The 20,279-nt window shown below is 56.2% G+C and overlaps 2 protein-coding genes across 7 annotated transcripts in view; one reads left to right on the plus strand and one right to left on the minus strand.

The window, feature by feature from the left end:
• Positions 1 to 2,330, plus strand: part of COG4 (component of oligomeric golgi complex 4) — a 28,539-nt gene extending 26,209 nt beyond the window's left edge. For both annotated transcript variants that reach the window (XM_007102556.4, XM_028477590.2), the window contains 4 exons: positions 605 to 688; positions 891 to 992; positions 1,242 to 1,370; positions 1,592 to 2,330. In XM_007102556.4, coding sequence (XP_007102618.2) covers positions 605 to 688; positions 891 to 992; positions 1,242 to 1,370; positions 1,592 to 1,726 — 450 coding nt within the window. In that variant the 3' untranslated portion in view covers positions 1,727 to 2,330. The remainder of the gene's footprint in view (positions 1 to 604; positions 689 to 890; positions 993 to 1,241; positions 1,371 to 1,591) is intronic.
• Positions 2,331 to 2,415: 85 nt separating this feature from the next.
• FCSK (fucose kinase) lies at positions 2,416 to 20,230 on the minus strand. Of its 5 annotated transcripts, none has more exons than XM_028477586.2 (25): positions 19,983 to 20,230; positions 18,993 to 19,159; positions 17,151 to 17,251; positions 16,645 to 16,796; positions 15,492 to 15,542; positions 14,402 to 14,527; positions 14,000 to 14,072; positions 13,505 to 13,602; positions 13,017 to 13,097; positions 12,411 to 12,530; positions 12,060 to 12,231; positions 11,532 to 11,644; positions 10,778 to 10,879; positions 10,486 to 10,656; positions 9,932 to 9,996; positions 8,410 to 8,780; positions 7,521 to 7,731; positions 7,180 to 7,346; positions 6,863 to 7,084; positions 6,456 to 6,521; positions 6,095 to 6,214; positions 4,279 to 4,466; positions 4,092 to 4,191; positions 3,366 to 3,589; positions 2,416 to 3,190 (listed from the first exon to the last, which is right to left on the minus strand). In XM_028477586.2, the coding sequence occupies exons 3-25, from the start codon at positions 17,230 to 17,232 to the stop codon at positions 3,104 to 3,106; spliced, it is 3,162 nt and encodes a 1,053-aa protein (XP_028333387.1). In that variant the 5' UTR covers positions 17,233 to 17,251; positions 18,993 to 19,159; positions 19,983 to 20,230; the 3' UTR covers positions 2,416 to 3,103. The 5 variants fall into 5 exon arrangements, with proteins under 5 accessions (XP_028333387.1, XP_007102617.2, XP_028333388.1 ...); XM_007102555.4 differs by having other exon boundaries at positions 6,378 to 6,521; XM_028477587.2 differs by lacking the exon at positions 6,456 to 6,521.
• Between the last annotated feature and the right edge of the window lie 49 nt (positions 20,231 to 20,279).

Below are 20,279 nucleotides of genomic sequence, written 5' to 3' on the forward strand. Positions count from 1 at the left end.
CTCTCTCCCTCTCTCCCTCCCTCCCTCCCTCCCTCGCTTCCCCTCTCTCTCTCTCCCTCCCTCTGTGCGTTGAGTGTTCATTGCTGCGCGCGCGCTTTCTCTAGCTGCAGTGAGCAGGGGCTACTCTTTGTTGCGGTGCTTGGGCTCTAGGCGCGCAGGCTTCAGTAGCTGTGGCATGGGGGCTCAGTAGTTGTGGCTTGCGGGCTCTAGAGTGCAGGCTCAGTAGTTGTGGTGCACAGGCTTAGTTGCTCTGCAGCATGTGGGATCTTCCCAGACCAGGGCTCAAACCCGTGTCTTCTGCATTGGCAGGTGGATTCTTAACCACTGTGCCACCAGGGAAGCCCCTCTAGCCTAATCTTTTCATTCCTGTATAACATGAGATACAAGAGGGGATAAACTGCCAGGAGCTTTGCCATATTGTGTGGGCCACTGCTGCAGCCCAGGGCTGTTTGCTGGTCAGAAGTGTGATGCAGAAACAGCAGCAGTTTCTGCCAGCCTGATTTTAAGCTGATTTTAGGCTGGATGAGTCATAAGCTACAAGGGTGGGGGTGAATGGTCCTTCTTGGAGATGCCCCTGGTGACCCACCTTGCTTCCTGATAATAGGAAGAATTCAATGACTATGAGGCCAATGACCCTTGGGTACAACAGTTCATCCTTAATCTGGAGCAGCAAATGGCAGAGTTCAAGGTGAGCAGGGGCTCTCGGGACCAGCCTATAGAATTACCCACCTCTGCCCCAGTCAGCAGCCCGAGGCTTCTCATCACACTCCTGCTGGGAACCCAGGAAGCTCTTCCAAGCCCCAGGCCACAGAAATACTCCCACAGGAGAAAGACTCCTGGGAGGCAGAGGGGTGAGGTGGGACTCCCGCTGATGCCTAACCTGTTTGCAGGCCAGCCTGTCTCCAGTCATCTACGACAGCCTGACCAGCCTCATGACCAGCCTTGTCGCAGTCGAGTTGGAGAAAGTGGTGCTGAAGTCCACCTTCAACCGGGTAATGTCAAGGGAGCGCAGGCCCCCGCCGCTCTGTTGCTTTCCCTCTAAGGAAGACAAGCCCGTCCCTTCTGTCTGCCCAGGCCCTGCATATCTAGGCTCAGTCCTGCCCTGAGGTAGTGGGGCCAGCTGAGGCACCATCTGAGGCCCAGCTGGCCTTGCCGCCCAGCACTGAGTGAAATTGGGGGCCAGTTCTGCTTGGCCAGAGGGCCAGGCCTTAAACAGTGACTGGGCCCGTGTTCCCTTGCAGCTGGGCGGTCTGCAGTTTGACAAGGAACTGAGGTCGCTCATTGCCTACCTCACCACAGTGACCACCTGGACCATCCGAGACAAGTTTGCCCGGCTCTCCCAGATGGCCACAGTCCTCAATCTGGAGCGGGTATGTAGGGCTCCCTTGGCCTAGCCAGGGAAAGGTGACTGGGAAGAGAGGCAGAGACAAAATTTGAATCCCTGCCACTCCCTCTAAACCAAGTCTCCACCAGCAACCCAGCCCTGCAGGCCACCTTCTTCCTGGGCACCCCTGCTCTGCCTCTGGTGGAGCCCAAGGCCTTCTCTCAAGATAGCCCCTCCTTGCTGACTCGTCTCTGTTCTTCCCTGTAGGTGACCGAGATCCTAGATTACTGGGGCGCCAACTCTGGCCCACTGACGTGGCGCCTCACTCCTGCTGAAGTACGCCAGGTGCTGGCTCTGCGCATAGACTTCCGCAGCGAGGACATCAAGAGGCTGCGCCTGTAGCTGCCAGGGTGACCCCACCTGGCCCATCATGCTTTGGGGCCCATTCCCTAAGTGGCCACAGCCCAGACTGGTCCACTGCTGGCAGCAAGGAAACAAGGCCCCGACGCAGTCCACTCTCTGTTCTCAGACCTGTCAGGGTGCTTTGGGGGACAGTCTCTCCCCACCAAGTGAGGTAGGTCCCCCTTGGCTCCTAATTAGGTGGGGAAGACAGGGCAGGCCAGTCTCCTGCACGGGTGGTCATTCTCTCGTCCTTGGACACTGCAGCAAATGGGCTGCCTCCCTGCCAGTCTTAAAGGACTTGGGTTTATCTAGGGACCTAAGGAATTAGGTTTATTCCGAGGAGAGGCTGTGATGTTTGTGATCACCCTAAATAAAGATACTCCTTGAAGAGATGCCAGTGTGCTGTTTCCAGGAAGGGCTGGATGCTACAGAGCAAGACAGGTCCATCAGTTTGCACTGCAGTGTGAAGGCAAAAGCCTAAATCCTCAGCCTCCTCCCACACCCAGAGGCACATGGCCACCACCAGGACCCACATGATAACAGGTGCCTCATCCAATCCCGGACCCTCATCCCATCTCTGGGGCCCTCAGCACCAGAAGTCGGATCATCCCAGGGGCAGTTTCCCACAGTGCCAGGGGAAGTGGGAACTGCTCCCAGCAGGAACAAAAAAGATCTTTATGAGGACAACCTTGAAGAGCAGAGTGAATTTATTCCAAGAAGATGGCAGTCCTGAGAACTCACAGCCCACAGGCACATGGCAGACTTGCTGGTTAAGGCCACGATTAGCAGTGACTTGCTGCAGGACTGCGCTGGCTCTCTGCCAGAGACACGAGTGTGGACCCTCATCCCTGTTCGCCCTCCCCCATTACGTCAGCTTGGGAGTGAGTGTGGAACAGGAAGTCTCTACTCAGGCAAAAGCCTGACCTCTAAGGAAGGCCACAGGAAATGCTTCAAAGGGCCTCTTCGGGGTCGGCCTTACCAAGGGAACGCAGCCATCTGCCAAAGCTGCTTGTCATCCCCTTCTTCCAGGCCCTCGTGGAGAGTGAGAAGGCCAAGGCCCAAGCTGGGCCATCAGATTTGTAAAGGTCACAGTGGACACTGAACTTAGGACCCTCCTATGTCCAGATGGAGCAGACACCAAGCCTAGGCCACTGTCAACCAGGAGGCCACAGTCCTGTTCCCAGGCACCGTCTGTGCTTCACCAACTTTTAGAAAGGGCTGGGCCTGAGCTCAGGTTGGCTTCCTTTGGAAGCAGATTCACAAAGAAGTGGCTGGAGAGTAGAAGACTGAGTGCTCCCATGGGGGAAGGAAGGGAGGGCCTGCTGTAGCTCCAGGCTTTCTCCTCTTGCAGACGGACAAGCCTCATGAGAAGGGGCATCAGGCTGAGGTCTCAGTCCCCAGCAGCTGCAGGCTCAGGCCCTGAGTGTCCACTTCTACCAGGTGGATGCTATAGTTACCGAGGCCCTAGGAGCAAAGGACAGGAGGTGCTTAGAGGGTTCTGGGTGGGTTTTAGGCTTTCAGGAGGCTGGACTGTGGCTGCAGGGCCAAGGGGACTTAAACCTGTAGCCGCTGGTTAGCTGGTGGGCCACAGGGAGGGCTCCTGTCCTGCGCCAGATACCATACCCCGACCACACCATACCTCAGTCTTGGCCAGCACAGCCTCCAGAGCCTCCTTTTGCCGTGGCTCCTTGGTCAGTAGGTAGAGAAAGCCCCCGCCACCTGCCCCTGCCAGGCTCTGGCCATGCACGTGGGGGGCCAGGACATCCATCATACGCCGCACAGCCAAGGGCTCACAGCCTGGAGCCATGAGCTTCTTCTGCTCCCAGTATGATGTCAGGCACTGGCCCAGCAGAGGCAGGCTCCCTGGGGTGGGGGCAGAGAGGGGAGTTGTGTGCCTGAGCCAGGATATTCACTCAGTGCCCATCTGTAGACTGGATGGGGTGCCAAGAGGCACTTCTTAACCAGTGTCATAGTTAAGAACCTGGGTTCAGTACTGGCTGGAAACAGGAGTGATAAAGCCCATCTCACGGGGTTGTCTGAGGACTAGCGAGCACAGAGCAGTTGGCGTGGTACCGGGCACGGTGTTCACTGAACCGTGTAACCCTCATCAGCTCTGACTCCCTGGAACTCGGCTATGGAGCCAAGCCTCTTCCCCCATCTGCTTCCTGGTAGGTGGTGCTGGAGGCCTTCCCCAGGATTCAAGTATTGACCTGCGATGTGACTCCCACCTAAGTGTGGGAGCCTGCAGAGGATAGAGGCTTCATCCCTAGGGCCGGTGCCAAGTCTGCAAAGGCCCCCGGCCTCAGACCCACAGGCAACAGGCACTCACTCCTGGTGCCTGGGCTCCGGGGAAGAAGCGCCTTACCTTGGCGGAAGGCTTCAGCGCACTCCTCGGTGTGCCGCACCAGGTTGTGGGCATTCTGCACAACGGCAGGCAGCCGGGCATACCAGCTCCTCAGCACGTCCTACAGATGGGGCAGGAGGGGGTGCGGTGAGGCTCAGCCTAGCTGAGCCGCCTCGCGTCCCTCCCTCCTTCTGGGGCCAGGGCTCACCTGCAGCAGATTCCGGGCCAGGCGGGTCTTGCCAGTGTACACCAGGAGCAGGTGGTCATTGAGCTTCTGGACAAAGCCCACAGGCACAGTGATCTCTTCCACTTCCACCTTCAGCGGCAGCTGAGCCCGGGAGCGGCCCACCTTGATGCCAGGCATTAGGCCACCCACTTGGTCCTGCCAGCCACCTCCTGCGAGAGCCCGGGCCCCGTCACTGTTGGAGCCTATCTGGCCCAGCTTCCCTCTCCCAGTACAGGCTCCTGGCCTTGCATCCCTGGCAGGGACCAGCGTGGGAAGACAGCTTCCCCCCACAACTTCAGCTGGGCCAGGTGAGATGTGCAGCTTCTGCCCCAGCCCTGGGAGCAAGTTGAGCCCAGCAATGGAAGGGGTTTCATTCTGGAGCCAAGCTTAGAATGCACAAGGCCTGAGTTTTGTTGCAGACCTAATGTGTACTTGGAATTGGGGTAAGTCACATCAAAGGATTAAGACCTTACACTAACCTTTCCCCCTGAGGAGGGATGACATAGGACTTTCCCTACAGCCTAACAGTCCCTGCACCCTGGCTTGCCTGATAAACGGTGTTGATGGTGGAAATAAGCTTCTCAGCATCTCTTATCAAACTTAAAATAGCTTGTTCACATTTTGCTTTACTAATGAAAGGTATGGATCTTTCTTCTTGCAGCTATATAAAAATGTCAAAACTTGAGATGATTCTGGGATAGGCCTTTGATATCTGGAGAAGGGCCTGCAAGGATTTCGAGTATAAAATGCAAATGGCAGGAGGCATCTGGAACTTTACAGCCAAAATGTAGTTAGTGTCAGGCCTGGAACGTCAAGAACTCCTTAACTGCACCCCTCTCCTTCGGAGCACGTAGCGTAGCTTGTAATTATACATTTATTGGAGTGGTTATTGATCAATGTTTGTCTCCAATAGACCGTAAGACTTTTGATGGCAGGGATGCTGTTTTTGCTCATTTTATCCCCAGGGCCCAATACAGAGGGGGTATTCGATAAATAGTTGTCATTTGACCGAATGAGAGATATGAACAGTGTACCTCAAAAGAAAACTAAAAAAGCTTCCCCAACTGCCCCTTTTGCTAATGACTACCTATTATGGGATGTGAGTCATTACAATGAAAGGAGGGAGCTAGGCTACAAAGTGGCCAGAGAAGATAACATAATCAGGCATCTATACATCTTTGTGGCAGTTTCCCTCCCGGAGTCATGCTGAAGATGAGGCCCGGCATCCTGAGGTGACCAGAGCACCCTAAAGCCAGACAAACCTCTGGCTGCTCTCCATTGTGCATGGATGCTAAGGGGCCACAGTGATGAGTAGGAGAAGCTAGTGACATTCTGTATGATCGCAGCCATGGTGCTAGTGGTGACATTCTGTATGGTCACAGCCATGCACTGGGTACCCCATCATGTGGTGGGGGAAGCGAGGCACAAGTGGCCCTAGCCCAAGGGAGAGGCACGGTGCTGAGGAACAGGCTGAAGGTCCTGTCCCCTAATCCAAACCCAGCCCTGCCCTGAGGGACAGCCCTGGGTAGGAACAGAGACATGAGGAATACCTAACACACATGAAAGGAGCAGCACAGACTCTAACACTTAGTAGGTGCTCCTACATCAAGTCCTTTGAGGTAGAAATATTTCATTTTGAAAACCACCAGAGAGAGAGTGTCTGAGTGATACGAGGGAAGAAGCTCTAACCATTGTAAGGAGCAGCACAGTTCTGTGGCTGTCTGCAAGTCCAGGGAAGCCCCTGGAGGCCCCTGAAAAAGTTCCAGTGACCTCCCTTCTGCCCTGGGGCAGTCCATACCTGTGGTAAGCACCTGCTCCAGATGCAGCACTGCGTGGATCAGGGCCTCCATGCCCACCGCCCGGCCTGCGGCCCGCTGCAAGGCGGCCAGCGCAGCCCCCGCCAGGATGCTGCTGGTGCCTGCAGGGCACAGAGGAGAGTACCAGCCATGAAACAGCTCTGCCCAGCCCAATCCTGCCTCACCCCCTCCCTCTCCACTGGGCAGAGGCTGGGGAGAGGATTGGAGGCAAAGCTGAAAGGGGGAACGGAGTCGGTGAGCAGCAGGGAGACAGGGCCTGCTCACCAAGGCCAGAGCCATGGGGCAGCTCAGACCAGGTATGCAGCTCAAAGCCGCCCCCAAAGGTACACAGCAGCTGCTCACTCAGCGAGAGCTTGGAGTGGACACTCACGATCCCCGCACAGATGAAGGCCGCCTTCAACAGCGCCCCTGTGGAGTGAGCAGCATCCGGCAAGGAATTTGGTCTCCAGGGGTGGAAACAGACACCCCACCCATCTCAGCCTGACCTGGGGCTCATCTAGGGGATAAAAGCCCAGCAGCAGTGCAGACCCCACCCCCAAGCCACAAAAGGTCCTCTGGGCTCCATAACACCAGCAACTGTGCCACCTCTACCTCCTGTGCCCGGGCAGGGTAACGTCAGGGCTCCTCCACCAGACTGGCTCACCCTCAGGCCAGGCACCCATGGCCTGCAGGGTCTCTCGGGTTCTGCCCCCATCCCCCAGCTGGCTAGGTGTGCCATCCCCACCTGCACAATTCACAGGTGCCCTGACCTGGGGCGTGGGGCTGGCAGTAATCCTGCAGGTCATCCAGGCTCCCGCATACTATCTTCGTGGCCATCTTGTCCTGCCGAGGCCCCAATGCCAGCCACAGCTCGGGCTCTGGAATGCGGCGAGCCCTGGCCCCAATGGGCCGGCGGCCATTCACTCGCACAGCCAGGCCCAGCACTGCCCCACCAAGCTCATAGGCAAGGGGTGGCGTGTCACTCCAGCCCCCTGTGGCAATGGAACAAGACCAAGCTGGTCACAGGGGCTGCCAGCTCAGTTCTGGGGTGGCTACCCTCACCCCTACCCACCGCCAAGGGGCTCACCAGAGAAGTCCACTCGAGCCGGGCACTCAGTTACCACCCACTGCCCAGGTGCTGGCAGCTCTACCGGCACCGAGGAGACAAAGTGCTGGGCTGACATCACAGCCTGGCGGATCAGGATCTGCCCAGCCCCCTCGTAGTGGCGGGCAGCTCGTACTAGTAAGGCTGGTCTGCCAGGAGGGAATGGAGAGATGGTGGCAAGGAGCCCCAAGCTGGGGGCGGGCTGCTTGGATTTGGGGACCGACTGCCCTAGGTGACCTAAGGACACTCCACCTCTCTCTGGGTTTCCACCTCCAAGGACGGCAGGGGGCTGCTCCAAGGGTTTTGACATCATCAGCACCCACCTGCTCAGCCACTTGTCCCGCTCCTCGGCGAGCGCCGCCACGCCCCGCGCCAGGTCTCCACACTCCAGGTACGAGAAGGGCCGCACCCAATCAGGGTTAGCAGCTGGCCCACTCCGTAAGCCTCCTTGGCCCTCTGCCATGCAGCCCAGGACATCTGCCACACAGGCCAGCGCCCGGGCTGCCACGCCAGGGTCTCCCACACCAGCTGCCACTGAGGGACCAGGAGTCAGGAGTAGCTGGGGAGGAGGCCCGCCCTCAATGCCCCCTGCCCTCAAGCACCCCAGACCCCTCACACCTCTTCACTTTTGCCCGAGATGTATCCTTGCCTGGGAATGCTCCCCACTCTTCGGCCTGGCAAAGCTCTCATCCCACCAGCCCCAGCCCAGACATGCCTCTGCACCCCCCACCCAGGATGCCCTTAATGAGTAAGAGCTCAGGCTTGGGGGGCAAACCACCTGGGTTCAGTCTCAGCCCCCCACCAACCAGCTGTGTGGCCGTGAGTGAATAACTGAAATGGGGAATGAGGCAGTCCCTGTGAGGCTAAGGCTGAGTGCCCAGCCAGAATGCCTGGGTCCCGAGCAGGGCGGGCCACATCCCCCTGGGGCTGTGCTGGAGCTCTTCACCCACATCCAGCGCCCCCGCACAGAACGTGCAGGCTTTGCCGACGCTCACAGGACCCAGAGGCTCAGCCCCAGGCCTCCGCCTCTCACCAAACTCCCCACTAACAGGGATGGAGCTTCCCAGAAACCTAAAAGTTAAGTCCATTTGTGTCTATCCCCTGCTTTAAAGTCTCATGACTCCCTAGTACCCTCAGGTTGATGACCTAGAGGGCAGACAGGGCAGGTGATGCTGGGTCTGGCTTCCCAGCATGGGTGCCCAGCACACTCACCCTGGTCCAGGGTGGCCATCAGGGGCCCAGGACAGCCCTCGCGCACAGCAGCCTGGATCAGCGGTCGCAGGCTGCGGTCCTGCCGGGCCTCCAGCACGTGCCGCGCCTTATGCAGGGCCTGGCGGAAGAACAGGTGCCAGCGGGAGGCCAGTGTGGCAGCCCGGTCCAGGCACGGCTGCAGCTGCTCCCAGGACAGACGCCAGGAGGCTCGCCAAGCCCGCAGGGCCTTGCTCCCATCCTCCTGGGGGTCCAGCATCCACAGCATGTCCTGGGGCCCCAGGGCCCTCGAGGGGTGGAGCACGGGAAAGAGACGGGCACTGAGAAGGCAGCGCTCAATGGGGGGCATGTCTGGGTCCCACAGGTCCCAGTCCCTGATGTGGGGAGAAGACACATGAGCAGGAGGGAAGCAAGTGCTCCTGCCTGGTCACCAAGCCCTGACCACCTGTCAGCTGGGGGTTGGCTCATTCATGGGGACAGGACGAACTCCAGAGGCAGCACAAGCAGGCAATTCAGGGAGGGAGGCCCAGCTGCCCTGCCTCCTTTCCCAGGCCATTGAACAAAATCCCAAAGCCTGAGCACGGCAAGGAATTTGGGAGTTGCCCAGGGAGAAGATGCTAGGGCAAATCAGGCCGCTCAGAACTACGCCAGGGGACTTCTCTGGTGGCACAGCAGTTAGGAATCCGCCTGCCAGCACAGGGGACACTGGTTCGAGCCCTGGTCCAGGAAAATCCCACATGCCGTGGAGCAACTAAGCCCGTGAGCCACAACTACTGAGCCTGCACTCTACAGCCCGCGAGCCACAACTACTGAAGCCCGCGTGCCTAGAGCCCGTGCTCCGCAACAAGAGAAGCCACTGCAATGGGAAGCCCGCGCACCGCAATGAAGAGTAGCGCCTGCTCGCCGCAACTAGAGAAAGCCCGCCCGCAGCAATGAAGACCCAAAGTAAGCATGTCCCTCTTAATCCAAAGCCACCTTTGGCCACTCACATTACAGTTTATTTCTTTATATAAAGAGACATACAAATACATTTCATTTAAAAAACTTTTTCTTGGGCTTCCCTGGTGGCGCAGTGGTAGAGAATCCGCCTGCCAATGCAAGGGACACGGGTTCGAGCCCTGGTCCGGGAAGATCCCACATGCCGCGGAGCAACTAGGCCTGTGGGCCACAGCTACTGAGCTTGTGCTCTAGAGCCCGTGAGCCACAACTGCTGAGCCTGCGTGCCGCAACTACTGAAGCCTGCGCACCTAGAGCCCGTGCTCCACAGCGAGAGAAGCCACCGCAATGAGAAGCCCACGCACTGCAACGAAGAGTAGCCCCCACTTGCCGCAACTAGAGAAAGCCCGCCCGCAGCAATGAAGACCCAACGCAGCCAAAAATAAATGAAATAAAATTTTTAAAAAAAGACAAAACTACCCCAGACCGCAGGGATGGTGGGGGGTGGGGCAGGAGCAGGATGAGCCTCCAAGCAGCTGCCACCCTGGCTGCCGAGGCCCACAGAGGCCCGTGGGGCCACCAGTCCTACCGAATGCCTGTCTTCTGGAAGAACTGACTCCAAGACATGTTGAGATACGTTCCTGTCCCCTGTCTCTGGGGAAGAGAAGGAAGCAGTCAGGGCTGCAGGGGCCACAGGAAGGGGTTAAGGGCAATAAGGCCAGAGGACCAGGATCTGCTCAAGAGGGGACAGGAAAAGAGACAGGGGCACTTAGGCAAGCAAGTTCTGAAACAGCGTCAAGTCCTGGAGCTTCCACATTCCAGCCCGGGTGCCTGGAACTTGGAGCAGAATCCTGGCTGTAGGCCTGACCCTCCATAACTGGCTCTGCAGCCCAAGGCGGGTCACCTCCCTCTCTGAACCTCAGTCTCCGGCCTGAAAAGTGGGGATGAGAATCCCCACCCAGCCTGCGTCAGAGCAGCTGAGGAGGGAGGTAAAGCCCTGTTGAGACTCTACTGGCTACACTCTCCTCACTGCCTATCCCTCAGGTGAGAGCTCAGAGAGCCCTGCAATGAAGCTGGGCTAGGACCCCCGGTGCTCCTCAAAGCCTAAAGAATGGGGGCGAGGGGAGACAGGTGAGCACCTACTTCCCAGCTGTCCAGACGGCCAACGAGGGTGAAGGCCCGGCTGCGGGCGCCGTGCAGCTGCACGTGGTGTCCCTGCAGGACGAGGTCATGCAGCTCCAAGCCATGTAGGGCCTCGGACTGGGCCACGTCCAGGCCACTCACGAAGCAGCCGGTGCCGATGTGAATGGGGCCCTGGCAGGGGAGCGGGCAGGCGTCCTGCGTGGGCAGGGGAACCCCAAGCACGCCCACAAAACACACAGGACCCTGGCTCCCGTACCCTTGCCCTCCCTCCGCCTGCCCTCTCAGGCCTCACCCGCAGGTGGCAGTGCTGCAGGACACTCCCAGGACCCAGGCGGATGGGACCCTCCAGCAGGCAGCTGACCACAGAGCTCCCGGCCCCCAGTAGCTGCCGCTCCTGTGAAGCCAGGGAGACAGCCGTGAGGGCCCGGGGCGGGGGCTGCCCCAATTCTCCTCCACGGCCAGGGCCACAGTTCCGGCCGCGCCCCGCGCCTGTCGGCCAGCCAGATCCCTCTCGATACGTCCCTGGCCCCAGCCTCAGGCTGGCTCCCATCCCATCTTGATCTCTGCTGCTCCCCCAGGGGCACGCTCTCCCTGCCTTCTCCTCCAGAGCAAGTCTGCACCCAGTAGTGGAGGTCCCACCAGATGACAGCTCCCCCAGAAAACCTCTCCCACCTGTCCAGCTACCCCAACCCCCGCCACCCTGAGGGCCACCTCTGAACTCCACCCGCCCCATCACCATGAATTTGCCTGACTCCCCAAGCAGACCCTTCAGAAAGGGTCGGGGGGAATCTTCTCTGGCTGCTCACTCAGACTTGGATGTAGAATCCTGACTTGGCCACTTACTGGCTCTGTGGTCTTAGGCAAGTAACTTAACCTCTCTGAGCCTCCAGTGACTCACGTGCAAAATGGGGATAACAACACCTACACGCGTAGATAATCTGTCCCAAGTGTGAGCTATTCCCTCCCCTCCCTGAAGCCCCCATTCCTACCTGTCTCCAGGTACCCCGTAGGCCCCTCTGCTGGCCTTACCTCCAGGCAGGTCTTACCTCCACCTGGGAGTGCACGACCTGGGCCCCAGGAGCCCCCGGGAATGTGAGACTGTGCAGGAACTCACTGGCTGAGTTGGTCATGTAGTTGTAGCTGCCGTCAGGGACATATGCTGTAAAGATACAAGTACTGACCCCAACACCCTGCATGTTGCAGCTCTGACACCAGGCTGGGCCTCCCACCAGAAGACACATCTTCATCAGGGCCTGGGAGGGCAAGCATGGAAATGAGCCCGCTGTGCCAATGGGGAAGCTGAGATCCAGAGAGGCTCAGCAACCTGCCCAAAGTCACACAGCCAGAAAGTAGAAAGACCAGGACTGGAGCCCAGGAATGAGACAAAGGAAGAAGAGGAGAGTTACCTCAGCAGGAGACTCTGAACTGGGAGAGGGTAATTGTCCAGTCCATGCACTCACTAGGCCTGCCTGGCCCAGGAGCCTGGAGGCCAGGCAGGTGGGGTGGGAGCCTCATTCTGGGGGCCTTCACTCCCATGGCCTCCCCACCCCGGAGAGCCAAGAGGCAGTACCCACCCACTGTGAGGGGCTGATCGCGAAGCTCCCTCCACAGCTCAGCCCGGGCTCCATGCAGATAACCTGCGACGTCCGCATCACCTTGCCCCATCTCTGGGGGCCGCCCCACCAGGAAGTCCTCCCTTGTCACGTTCCGGGCCATGCAGAGCAGGATGTCAAAAAATAGAGACAGCTGGAACAAGGGTGGGAAGCACTGCTATTAGTGGGTTCCTAGGCTGAACTGGGGCGGTTCCATCTCTAGAGACGCTGACACAGAGAGGGGAAAGGACCGGCCTGAGGTCATACAGCCAGGCTGCCAGTGTCAGTGCCTCTTGCCCAGGCCAGGACCTGCCAGTCCCCAGTCCCAGTCACCTGGACAGGCCGGGCTCCGGAGTCCAAGCCCATGTAGGTGCAGGCGTCCAGAGGCGGGCTCACATGGGTGGCCAGGAGGTGCTCAGCAGTTTCCACAGAGAAGAAGACAAGCCCAGAAACCTGGAGGGGCCCCCACAAGGGTCAGGTGGGAGACCCTGGGGCCAGCCTTGTGCCTGAGTTGGGTAGGGCCATGTGCAGATGGGCCAAGCAAGGCTGACTGCCACACCGGACAGGATCATTCATCTTCTGGGCCACCCCAGCACCCAGCTCCAGGCTTACTGGAGGCAGCTCCACCAAGGGCCCCTCAGCAGGCAACTTCTAGGACCCCCTCAATTTTCAGGTCTCCTCCCAAACCCAGTTCTCCATCTTCCCTATAGTCTAGTCCCAGGCTCTTATCCACCACTCTTACCTTTGTCCTTCATTCTAGAAGGATCCCCTGAGTCTGGTTCCAGCCTTTCTCATTTGGGACAAGACCCTGAATTCCAAGGCTACCCCCTCCTCAGATTTTGGCTTCACCTGCTCCCCTGAATACCAGTTCCAGATCTTCCTCAGATTCTGGTGCTAGCCTTCCCCAGAAGGAGTGGGGCTCTGCCCTGGCAGCCATACCAGTGGCACCCGACCGTCAGGCCTGGCACATCGTTGTATCTCTGCCTCGGTGCCTTGGTAATAAATGTCCAAAACGAAGCCCTACGTGGGAGCAGAAAACAGAGTTACAGAAGGGAGCAAGAGAGGATTATGAAAGAGGGCATGCAAGGGTGTTCTCCAGATGTAAACCTAGGATGCAGGTCAGACAGGCCCCAGCATACTCCTGGGGATACAAGTGCCTGAGACCCCCCCACACCCCACCCTGACAGCAGAGGGCAGGCTTCAAATGTCTCCACAGCCCCAAGCCTGGGCACAGAGCCTGGCACAGGATCAGGGGCAATTCATGTTTGGTAAAAGACTAAGTGAGCACAAGAGCTGCTGCCATGGGGCGAAACTCCTCCAGATCCAGACCATGCCAGAAAGTCCAGGACGAGGCTGCCCGGAGCACAGGACCAGGAGGCCATCCCAGGATGGCTCAGCTGCCCACGCTGCTGCCCCAGGGGCACTACCTGGGAGTCAGTGAGGTAGACACCATGGTTCCGGGCATAGGCCGTGCTCCCCGGAAGGGCGATCACTCTGGCTCCCCGGAAGCCGTCCCAGCTGATCCCTGCAGGTGGGGGAGTCAGGAGGCTCTCCAGGGACCCCAACCCAAGGAATGGGGGATTCCCTTCCAGGAGGAGGGCAGGGGCATCCAGGCACCTCTAAAGAAAATATGGTTTCCAAAGCCAAATGGACATTCCTCTGGGAGAATGACAACACCTCAACCCCAAAGTTTGTCCACAGAGCCCTTTGGGGCAAAGGGGGCAGGGCTGGGTATCTCCACTCTACGGAGAGGCAGACTGGCCCAGCAGGGGAAGCCCTGCCTCCTGGTCTAAGCTCCATCCTTCAAACCTTAGAGCTTCCCTTGTGAACAGGGCAGCAGGCCAGGCCCAAAGACGGGGTGGGTGAGGAGAGGCAGAGCCGGCGTGGCTAGGGAAGGCAGTCCCAAGCCCTCTCAGGCTCACCTGGGTTTGGAGGAACAGACAGCAGCATGTCGGTGCTGCAAACCCACACGCCTGGCGGGGAGCCTGGGCCCAGCTGTGGGGAGAGAGAATGAAGCTGGTGGCCGGGCCCGGCCCTTTCTCCGCTCCCACACAGCACAGCCTCGGCCTGTTCCAGGGGCACTCGGGCTGCTGAGGTAACAGGGGCCTCCCTATAGCCACGGTGCCGATGCCAGCCCTCCCGCCTACTTCCTGGGGCCGTACCTCCCCCCAGTGTGGCCAACACTAACATCCTGAAGCTCTAACTCACTCCAGGCACCCAAAGCCATCGTTCCTGGCATCCCCTGTCTGAGCCAGCACAGACTACGGCTGGTGTCTCAGCAGGAAAGCAGCAGGACAAGGCCCCATGGCAGCTGCCTGTCTCACCCGATGGCTCATGATGTCCAGCAAGCGGTCCAAGTTGCAGACCACAGCCTCCACAGGGGCCTGGGGGTCCTCCACAGGGAGGCAGGTGAAGGCTCGGCCACAGTCATCGAAGGGGAAGTCTCGGCCCTGGGGCGGGAGCAGGGACAGGCAGAAGAGCCTGGGCAGAAAGCCATCAAGCTAGAGGACTTTTACAAAGTGTGTTCTCATGTGATTTTTTAAAGTACGTGATTATGGTAAAAAATTAGCAAATGCAGATACACAAAAAGAAAAACAATCCCTCAGGGATAATAACCATTGCCCTCATTTTGAGGTTATGCCCTTTCATATACCTCATATGCATACTATTTTTTTTGTTACAAAAATGAAAAAGACGGAGACAACAGAACTTCACACACACACACACACACACACACACACACATACACACACACACGAGTACAAGTCAAATTGGACAAAGCTTGGGAACCATATCAATGTCAATATCCTGGCTGTAATTATACTGTAGTTTTGGAAAATATGACCATTGGCGAGATCTGGGCAAAGTTTACAGAGGCTTCCCTCTGGATTATTTCTTAAATGTGGATCTCCAATGATCTCAATCAAACTTCCAATTAAAAAGGCTGAGGTCGTTCTATGCAAACTTGTGCGGCTGGCCTTGTTCACTGAACAATGAAAATATATTCACCGATGCTCACAGTGAGCCAGGCAAGGCCTCAATTTAAGCATTTGATGGATCATCTCAGCACATCCACATGAAGTAGGAACTGCTGCCATCCTCATTTTACTGATGAGGAAACTGAGGCCTAGAAACAGTCAAGTGACTTGCCCAAGGTCACAGAGCTGGTCAATGCACAGGTCGGTGCAGAGAGTTAAATGGACCTTTTAATCATTGTCTAATATTCCACCAGGAGGATATGCTGTTTATATTTAACCGGTTCCCTATTTTGGACACCTGGATTAATTCTATTTCTGATTCTTCAGGATTTGCACAATGCACACTGGCTCACAAAGGTAGAAGACCCCTAAAGTCCCATCCAACCCTGAGGGTTGACCATCCTTCTGCACGGCCCCTGCCCAGCATTCTACTGACCATGTGTAGGATGAGGATCCAGGCCGAGTGCAGAACATCTGATGTGACCACCTATCAAAAGTGGAAGAGCACTGTTCACAGAGGTCTGGGCAGATGGCACCCTCTTGTGCAGGGAGAGACCCCAGCACAAGTCCACACAAGAACCAAAGGAGGGACTTCCCTGGTGGCGCAGTCGTTAAGAATCTGCCTGCCAATGAAGGGGGACACGGGTCGATCCCTGGTCTGGGAAGATCCCACATGCCGCGGAGCAACTAAGCCCGTGCGCCACAACTACTGAGCCCGTGCGTCACAACTATTGAAGCCCACGCACCTAGAGCCCGTGCTCTGCAACAAGAGAAGCCACTGCAATGAGAAGCACACACACTGCAACAAAGAGTAGCCCCCGCTTGTTGCAACTAGAGAAAGCCCGTGCGCAGCAACGAAGACCCAACGCAGCCAAAAATAAATAAATTTAATTAATTAATTAAAAAAAAAAAAAGAACCAAAGGAACAACCAGCAAGGTCAAGACCAATGGCCACAGGCAGGCACGAGGCAGCCCTAGCCACTCCTGGATAAGGAAGCACAGCAGTCTTCCAGTTGGGCCACTCCCCTGTCCCCTGTTTTTAGGGAAGTCTGCAGGCAAGAACATGGGGCTGGATGGTGGGCGACTCACAGTAAGTCAGCTTCATGGCAACCACAGAGTGGTCCCCTCCCCTGCGGGTGCCACCCCAACTGCCAGAGCACGTCCATGCCTGGGACCACCCTCACTGCCTGCGCCAGGGTGCCATGCAGGCAAGGTGACCTCGTGAAGTGGCTGGGTGTGTGTGGGATGTGGGCCCACGCTCTACGCACTGGGGGCCACTGCACCTCAGTTCCAGCAAACCATTGCTATGTGGGAAGGAGAGTCCAGGGTAGCAAGAGGAGATTTCTCAAGGGAAGCCAGAAAGCCTAACTCTGCGGTAGTGGCTCTGACTTTCTAAAACCACTACAAAGGCTGCCCCTGCCTTCTGCCCTCATCTGGACGAGTCTGCTCAATCTACAGATGCAAAAACTGATGCCCAACCTGAACTGGGCAGGAAAATGGAGCCCGAAGGGCTGGGGACCTTGGAAAGGCTCTGCTTGCAGCCCCCATCCCTGCTGTGCCCGGGGGGCGGGCACTTGAGGAGCACTCACAGTGAAGCCTGCCTGGGCGCTCAGGTGTTCAGCAGCCACCAGCAGGGCATTGAGGGTGGCTCCTCCACTGCCCACACGAACCTCAGGGTCTTCCACGGCCAACAGCAGCGTCCTGGTGGGGATCTGCTCTCGCTTCTGCCGTATCTCCAGCTCTGTGGTCAGAACATGACTGGGACCTGCCCCCCAGCCTCTCCACCCTGGTCCCAACCACCTCAGGCAAACCTCCTGACAGCCATTATTTAATCTTCTTTGACTTAGAGCTTTCCATCTAGTAGCTCATTAGATCTTTTCCCAACTCGGTGAGGTAAGTACAATTACTCCCATTGCACAGATGAGAAAACCGAGTCTCAGTGAAGTGACCTACGTCTGAGGTCACGTGGCTAGGAAGAAGCAGAATCTGGGTTTGAACCTGGGTCTGCCCAGCTCCTGGGGCTGCAGGGGTATGTGACAAGGAAAGGGGAGAGGGTTCCACATTAGGGGCAGAGTGGAGAGGGAGGGTCAACTACCTCTCTGGAAGACCTCGACGCTGTCCTTGTACTGGCATGTCAGGATGATGACCGTCCAATCAACCCCCTTCGGCTGCTCCATTCTGGCCAAAGTTGAGGGGCTTCCAGGGCAGAGATACAGGTGTATGTGAATTTTTTTTAAATTATCATACCCTAAAATTGATTTTTGTGGTTGTAAGTAGTTTTATGAATTTTAATACATGTATAGATTCTTGTGGTTACTACCACCATCTGCATCTAACAAAGCTCCCACATGCTAACCCTTTACAAGTCACACCCTTCTCCATCCCTCACCCCTGACAACCAGCCACCTGTTCTCCAAAGCTATAGTTGGAATGTAATCTTTTGAGATTGGCTTCTTTCACTCAACATAATGCCTCTGAGATTCATCCAAGTTGGCTATGCATATCCATAGTTCTTTCTCTTTTTTTGCCAAGCAGTATTCCGTCGCATAGACACCGCACAGTCTGTTTCTCCACCCACCCACTAAAGGACATTTGGGCTGCTTCCAGGTTTTGGTAATCATGAATAGAGCTGCTATAAACATTCATGTGCAGATTTAGCGTGAACATAAGACTTCCTCTCTCCAGGCGGACACCTAGGTGTGGGATTGCTGGGTCATGTGATGAGTGTATCCTTGACTTCATCAATCTGGGTGCATGACATTTCCTCAGGAGAGGAAGTAAGGGGAGCGGGTGGGGTTGACAGGGGGTCCCACCTTAAAACAAGGGGCTGCCCTTTCTGTACCGCAGGCCCCTCATCATCCAATCATTGGCACTGAGCTGCAGGGAGGGAGGCTCTAACTTCTAGGCTCCTGAGGTTGAGGGCAATTCCCCGGAAAAGAGGGAAGCTCTGGGAGAGGTGCACCAGTTTGTTCAAGCGCAGCATGCTGACAGCACCCACTACATGCTGACAGCTCTCCCTGCTTCCTCCAGCTCCCTCCCCTTCTTCCCTCCCCCAATAAATCTCTTGCAAGTCTAATCCCATCTTGTTCTCTGCTTCTCTGAGGACCTAAACCAACATGGGAGTATATCATCTTCCTCTTGGGACTGCCAAAGTAAAAATTACTGTAAGAACCTCTAAATTAATGTCTGGGTAGTACTTTCTTTATCCTTAAAGATGAAGAAACTGAGGCACAGAGAGATTAAGTGACTTGACCAAGGTCACACAGCTAGCAAGTGGTAGAGCCAAATTTGAACCCAGACACCTTTTTTTCCAAAGTCCATTCTCTTAACCCCTACACTGAACCTACTTTGTAGGATGGAAAAAAGAACAGACGTACTAAATATATGTAAAGTGCCCAATACAAGGTGACAATGAAATGGGGATGGCATTAATGATAACAGCCACTAGAAGTGAGCTCATCCACCCATTCTGACCCACAGTTAAGACACTATGATTTTTCATCTTCACAACACCACTGCCAGGTAAGTATTCTGTCCACTTTACAAATGCTAGTTGATGCTGCATCCACGACTGGGACCTGGGTCTCTCAGTTTCTTATTTAGGTGATGGTGATAATGATGTTTGATCCCAAGCAAACGTGCTAAAAGAGAGCAAGGAAGAAATGCCCCAAGGAGAGTCCAAAGGTCTGAGCCCAGTCTTGGTCTTGGCATAGTGACTGAGAGTCATAAGCAGATGACAGGTCACAGGCAGAGGAGGGAGGACGGCATGATCTGGACTGTACTCTACTAGAAACTGGAGCAGAGGAATAGTCCTGGGCCGGGAATCAACACCCAGAGGCTGTCCCCAACTCTCCCTCTTCCTGTGTGTCTTGAGCAGGTTACTTAACCTCTCTGAGCCTCAGTTCCCTAATTGAAAACTGGGGCCAAAGATACCAACCTCCTAGGATGGTTGCATTAAATAAAACATAAAAATATGTGGCACACAGCAGGAGCTCAATGAATGGTAGTTCTCTCCAGTGAGGAAAAGCAACAGGAGAGTTCGACTTGACCCTGAAGCAGGTTGGAGTGAAGGCTCTGATAATATTCTCTGGGTCAAAGATGCCCCTGTAGAAGAAAAAAATCACGGAAAGCCTGGGCTTCCCTCAACCAAGGCTAAGTAGCATGCCTTGGCCCATCAGACTAAAGGGTATTATGAGAACACAAAAGGTGGAACAGTACTGGTAGCATAGGGAGTGTCTTCTTCAGGCACCACGCCAAAGACACGTTGAAGTATCAGCTCATGTGACCCACTCAACAGCCCTATGAATTGAATTTTACCACACCTACGTTATATGTAAGGAAATTGTACCGTAAAGAGATGGAACAGCCTGCCCAAGGACATAAACAGCTTTTACAGGCAGGTCAGGTGTATCCAACTCCAATATTCTTGTTCTTACCCACCCTGTAGAAACAAAACATCTCTCCTGGAGTCTCTGCCCTCTGTCATACCTGACATTTGTATAGAAATCTTAGATAATACAGGCCTCTAGCCAATATTCTGCACACTTCCAACAGAATTTTACCTACTGAGGCCAAGCTGAAATAGTTCTTAATGTCCTCAGCCACACGCTGCCTAAAATTAGGATAGGGAAGGGGAGCCAGGGACAGAATAAAATAGTGAAGCCTCTTCACATTTGCTTTTTGAAGAGAAGTGGGCAGGGATTTTGCATTTCAAGGGGAAAAAGCAGCCCCACGGAGGAATCTGATTTGTCTTCTGGGAAGCGAAAAAAGGCAGAAGGAAGGTGATTGGGAGTAAAATTACATTGCAAAGTACACAAACGTCATATAATTGAGATTTGTGGATAATGACGAGCCCCGATGGGGTAAACGGAGGCAGGAAAAGCGACCTCAAAGGAAAAATCACCAGCGCCAGCATCCAGAGGCCCACCTGCCTGTGGTCCCTGTCCCGGGCGTCCCCAGGTCCCGGAGCTCCTGTAGAAAGACCCAGGCCAACGGGTAGAAGGACCCGCAGACGCCCCTTGGAGCAAGTGGGCGCCCGGGGGCGGCTGCAGAGTTCCCCGACGCTCTTCCCTATCAAGAACCAGGGAGCCAGGGTCCCGGCTCGGTCGGGCGGGTCCAAGAGTGTGGACGGGAGGCGGAGAAACTGCGCAGAACACTGGGAGTGCTGTACGGGTATCCGCGCGGTCTGACATACGTGCCTCCGCCGGCTCTCGGCACAGCGGGA

This window comes from Physeter macrocephalus, chromosome 17 (assembly GCF_002837175.3).
Source record: "Physeter macrocephalus isolate SW-GA chromosome 17, ASM283717v5, whole genome shotgun sequence".
Classification (NCBI taxonomy): Eukaryota; Metazoa; Chordata; class Mammalia; order Artiodactyla; family Physeteridae; genus Physeter; species Physeter macrocephalus.

What these genes read in the sequence shown, in the direction of transcription:
- FCSK (XM_007102555.4), bottom strand. Translation starts at nt 17,232, where the DNA reads ATGGAGCAGCCGAAGGGGGTTGATTGGACGGTCATCATCCTGACATGC. An exon ending in CGTCGAGGTCTTCCAGAGAG is followed by an intron (nt 16,797 to 17,150) that starts GTAGTTGACCCT and finishes TTCTGACCACAG; the next exon opens with AGCTGGAGATACGGCAGAAG. An exon ending in TGGCCCGGAATCTGCTGCAG is followed by an intron (nt 4,192 to 4,278) that starts GTGAGCCCTGGC and finishes CCCCATCTGTAG; the next exon opens with GACGTGCTGAGGAGCTGGTA.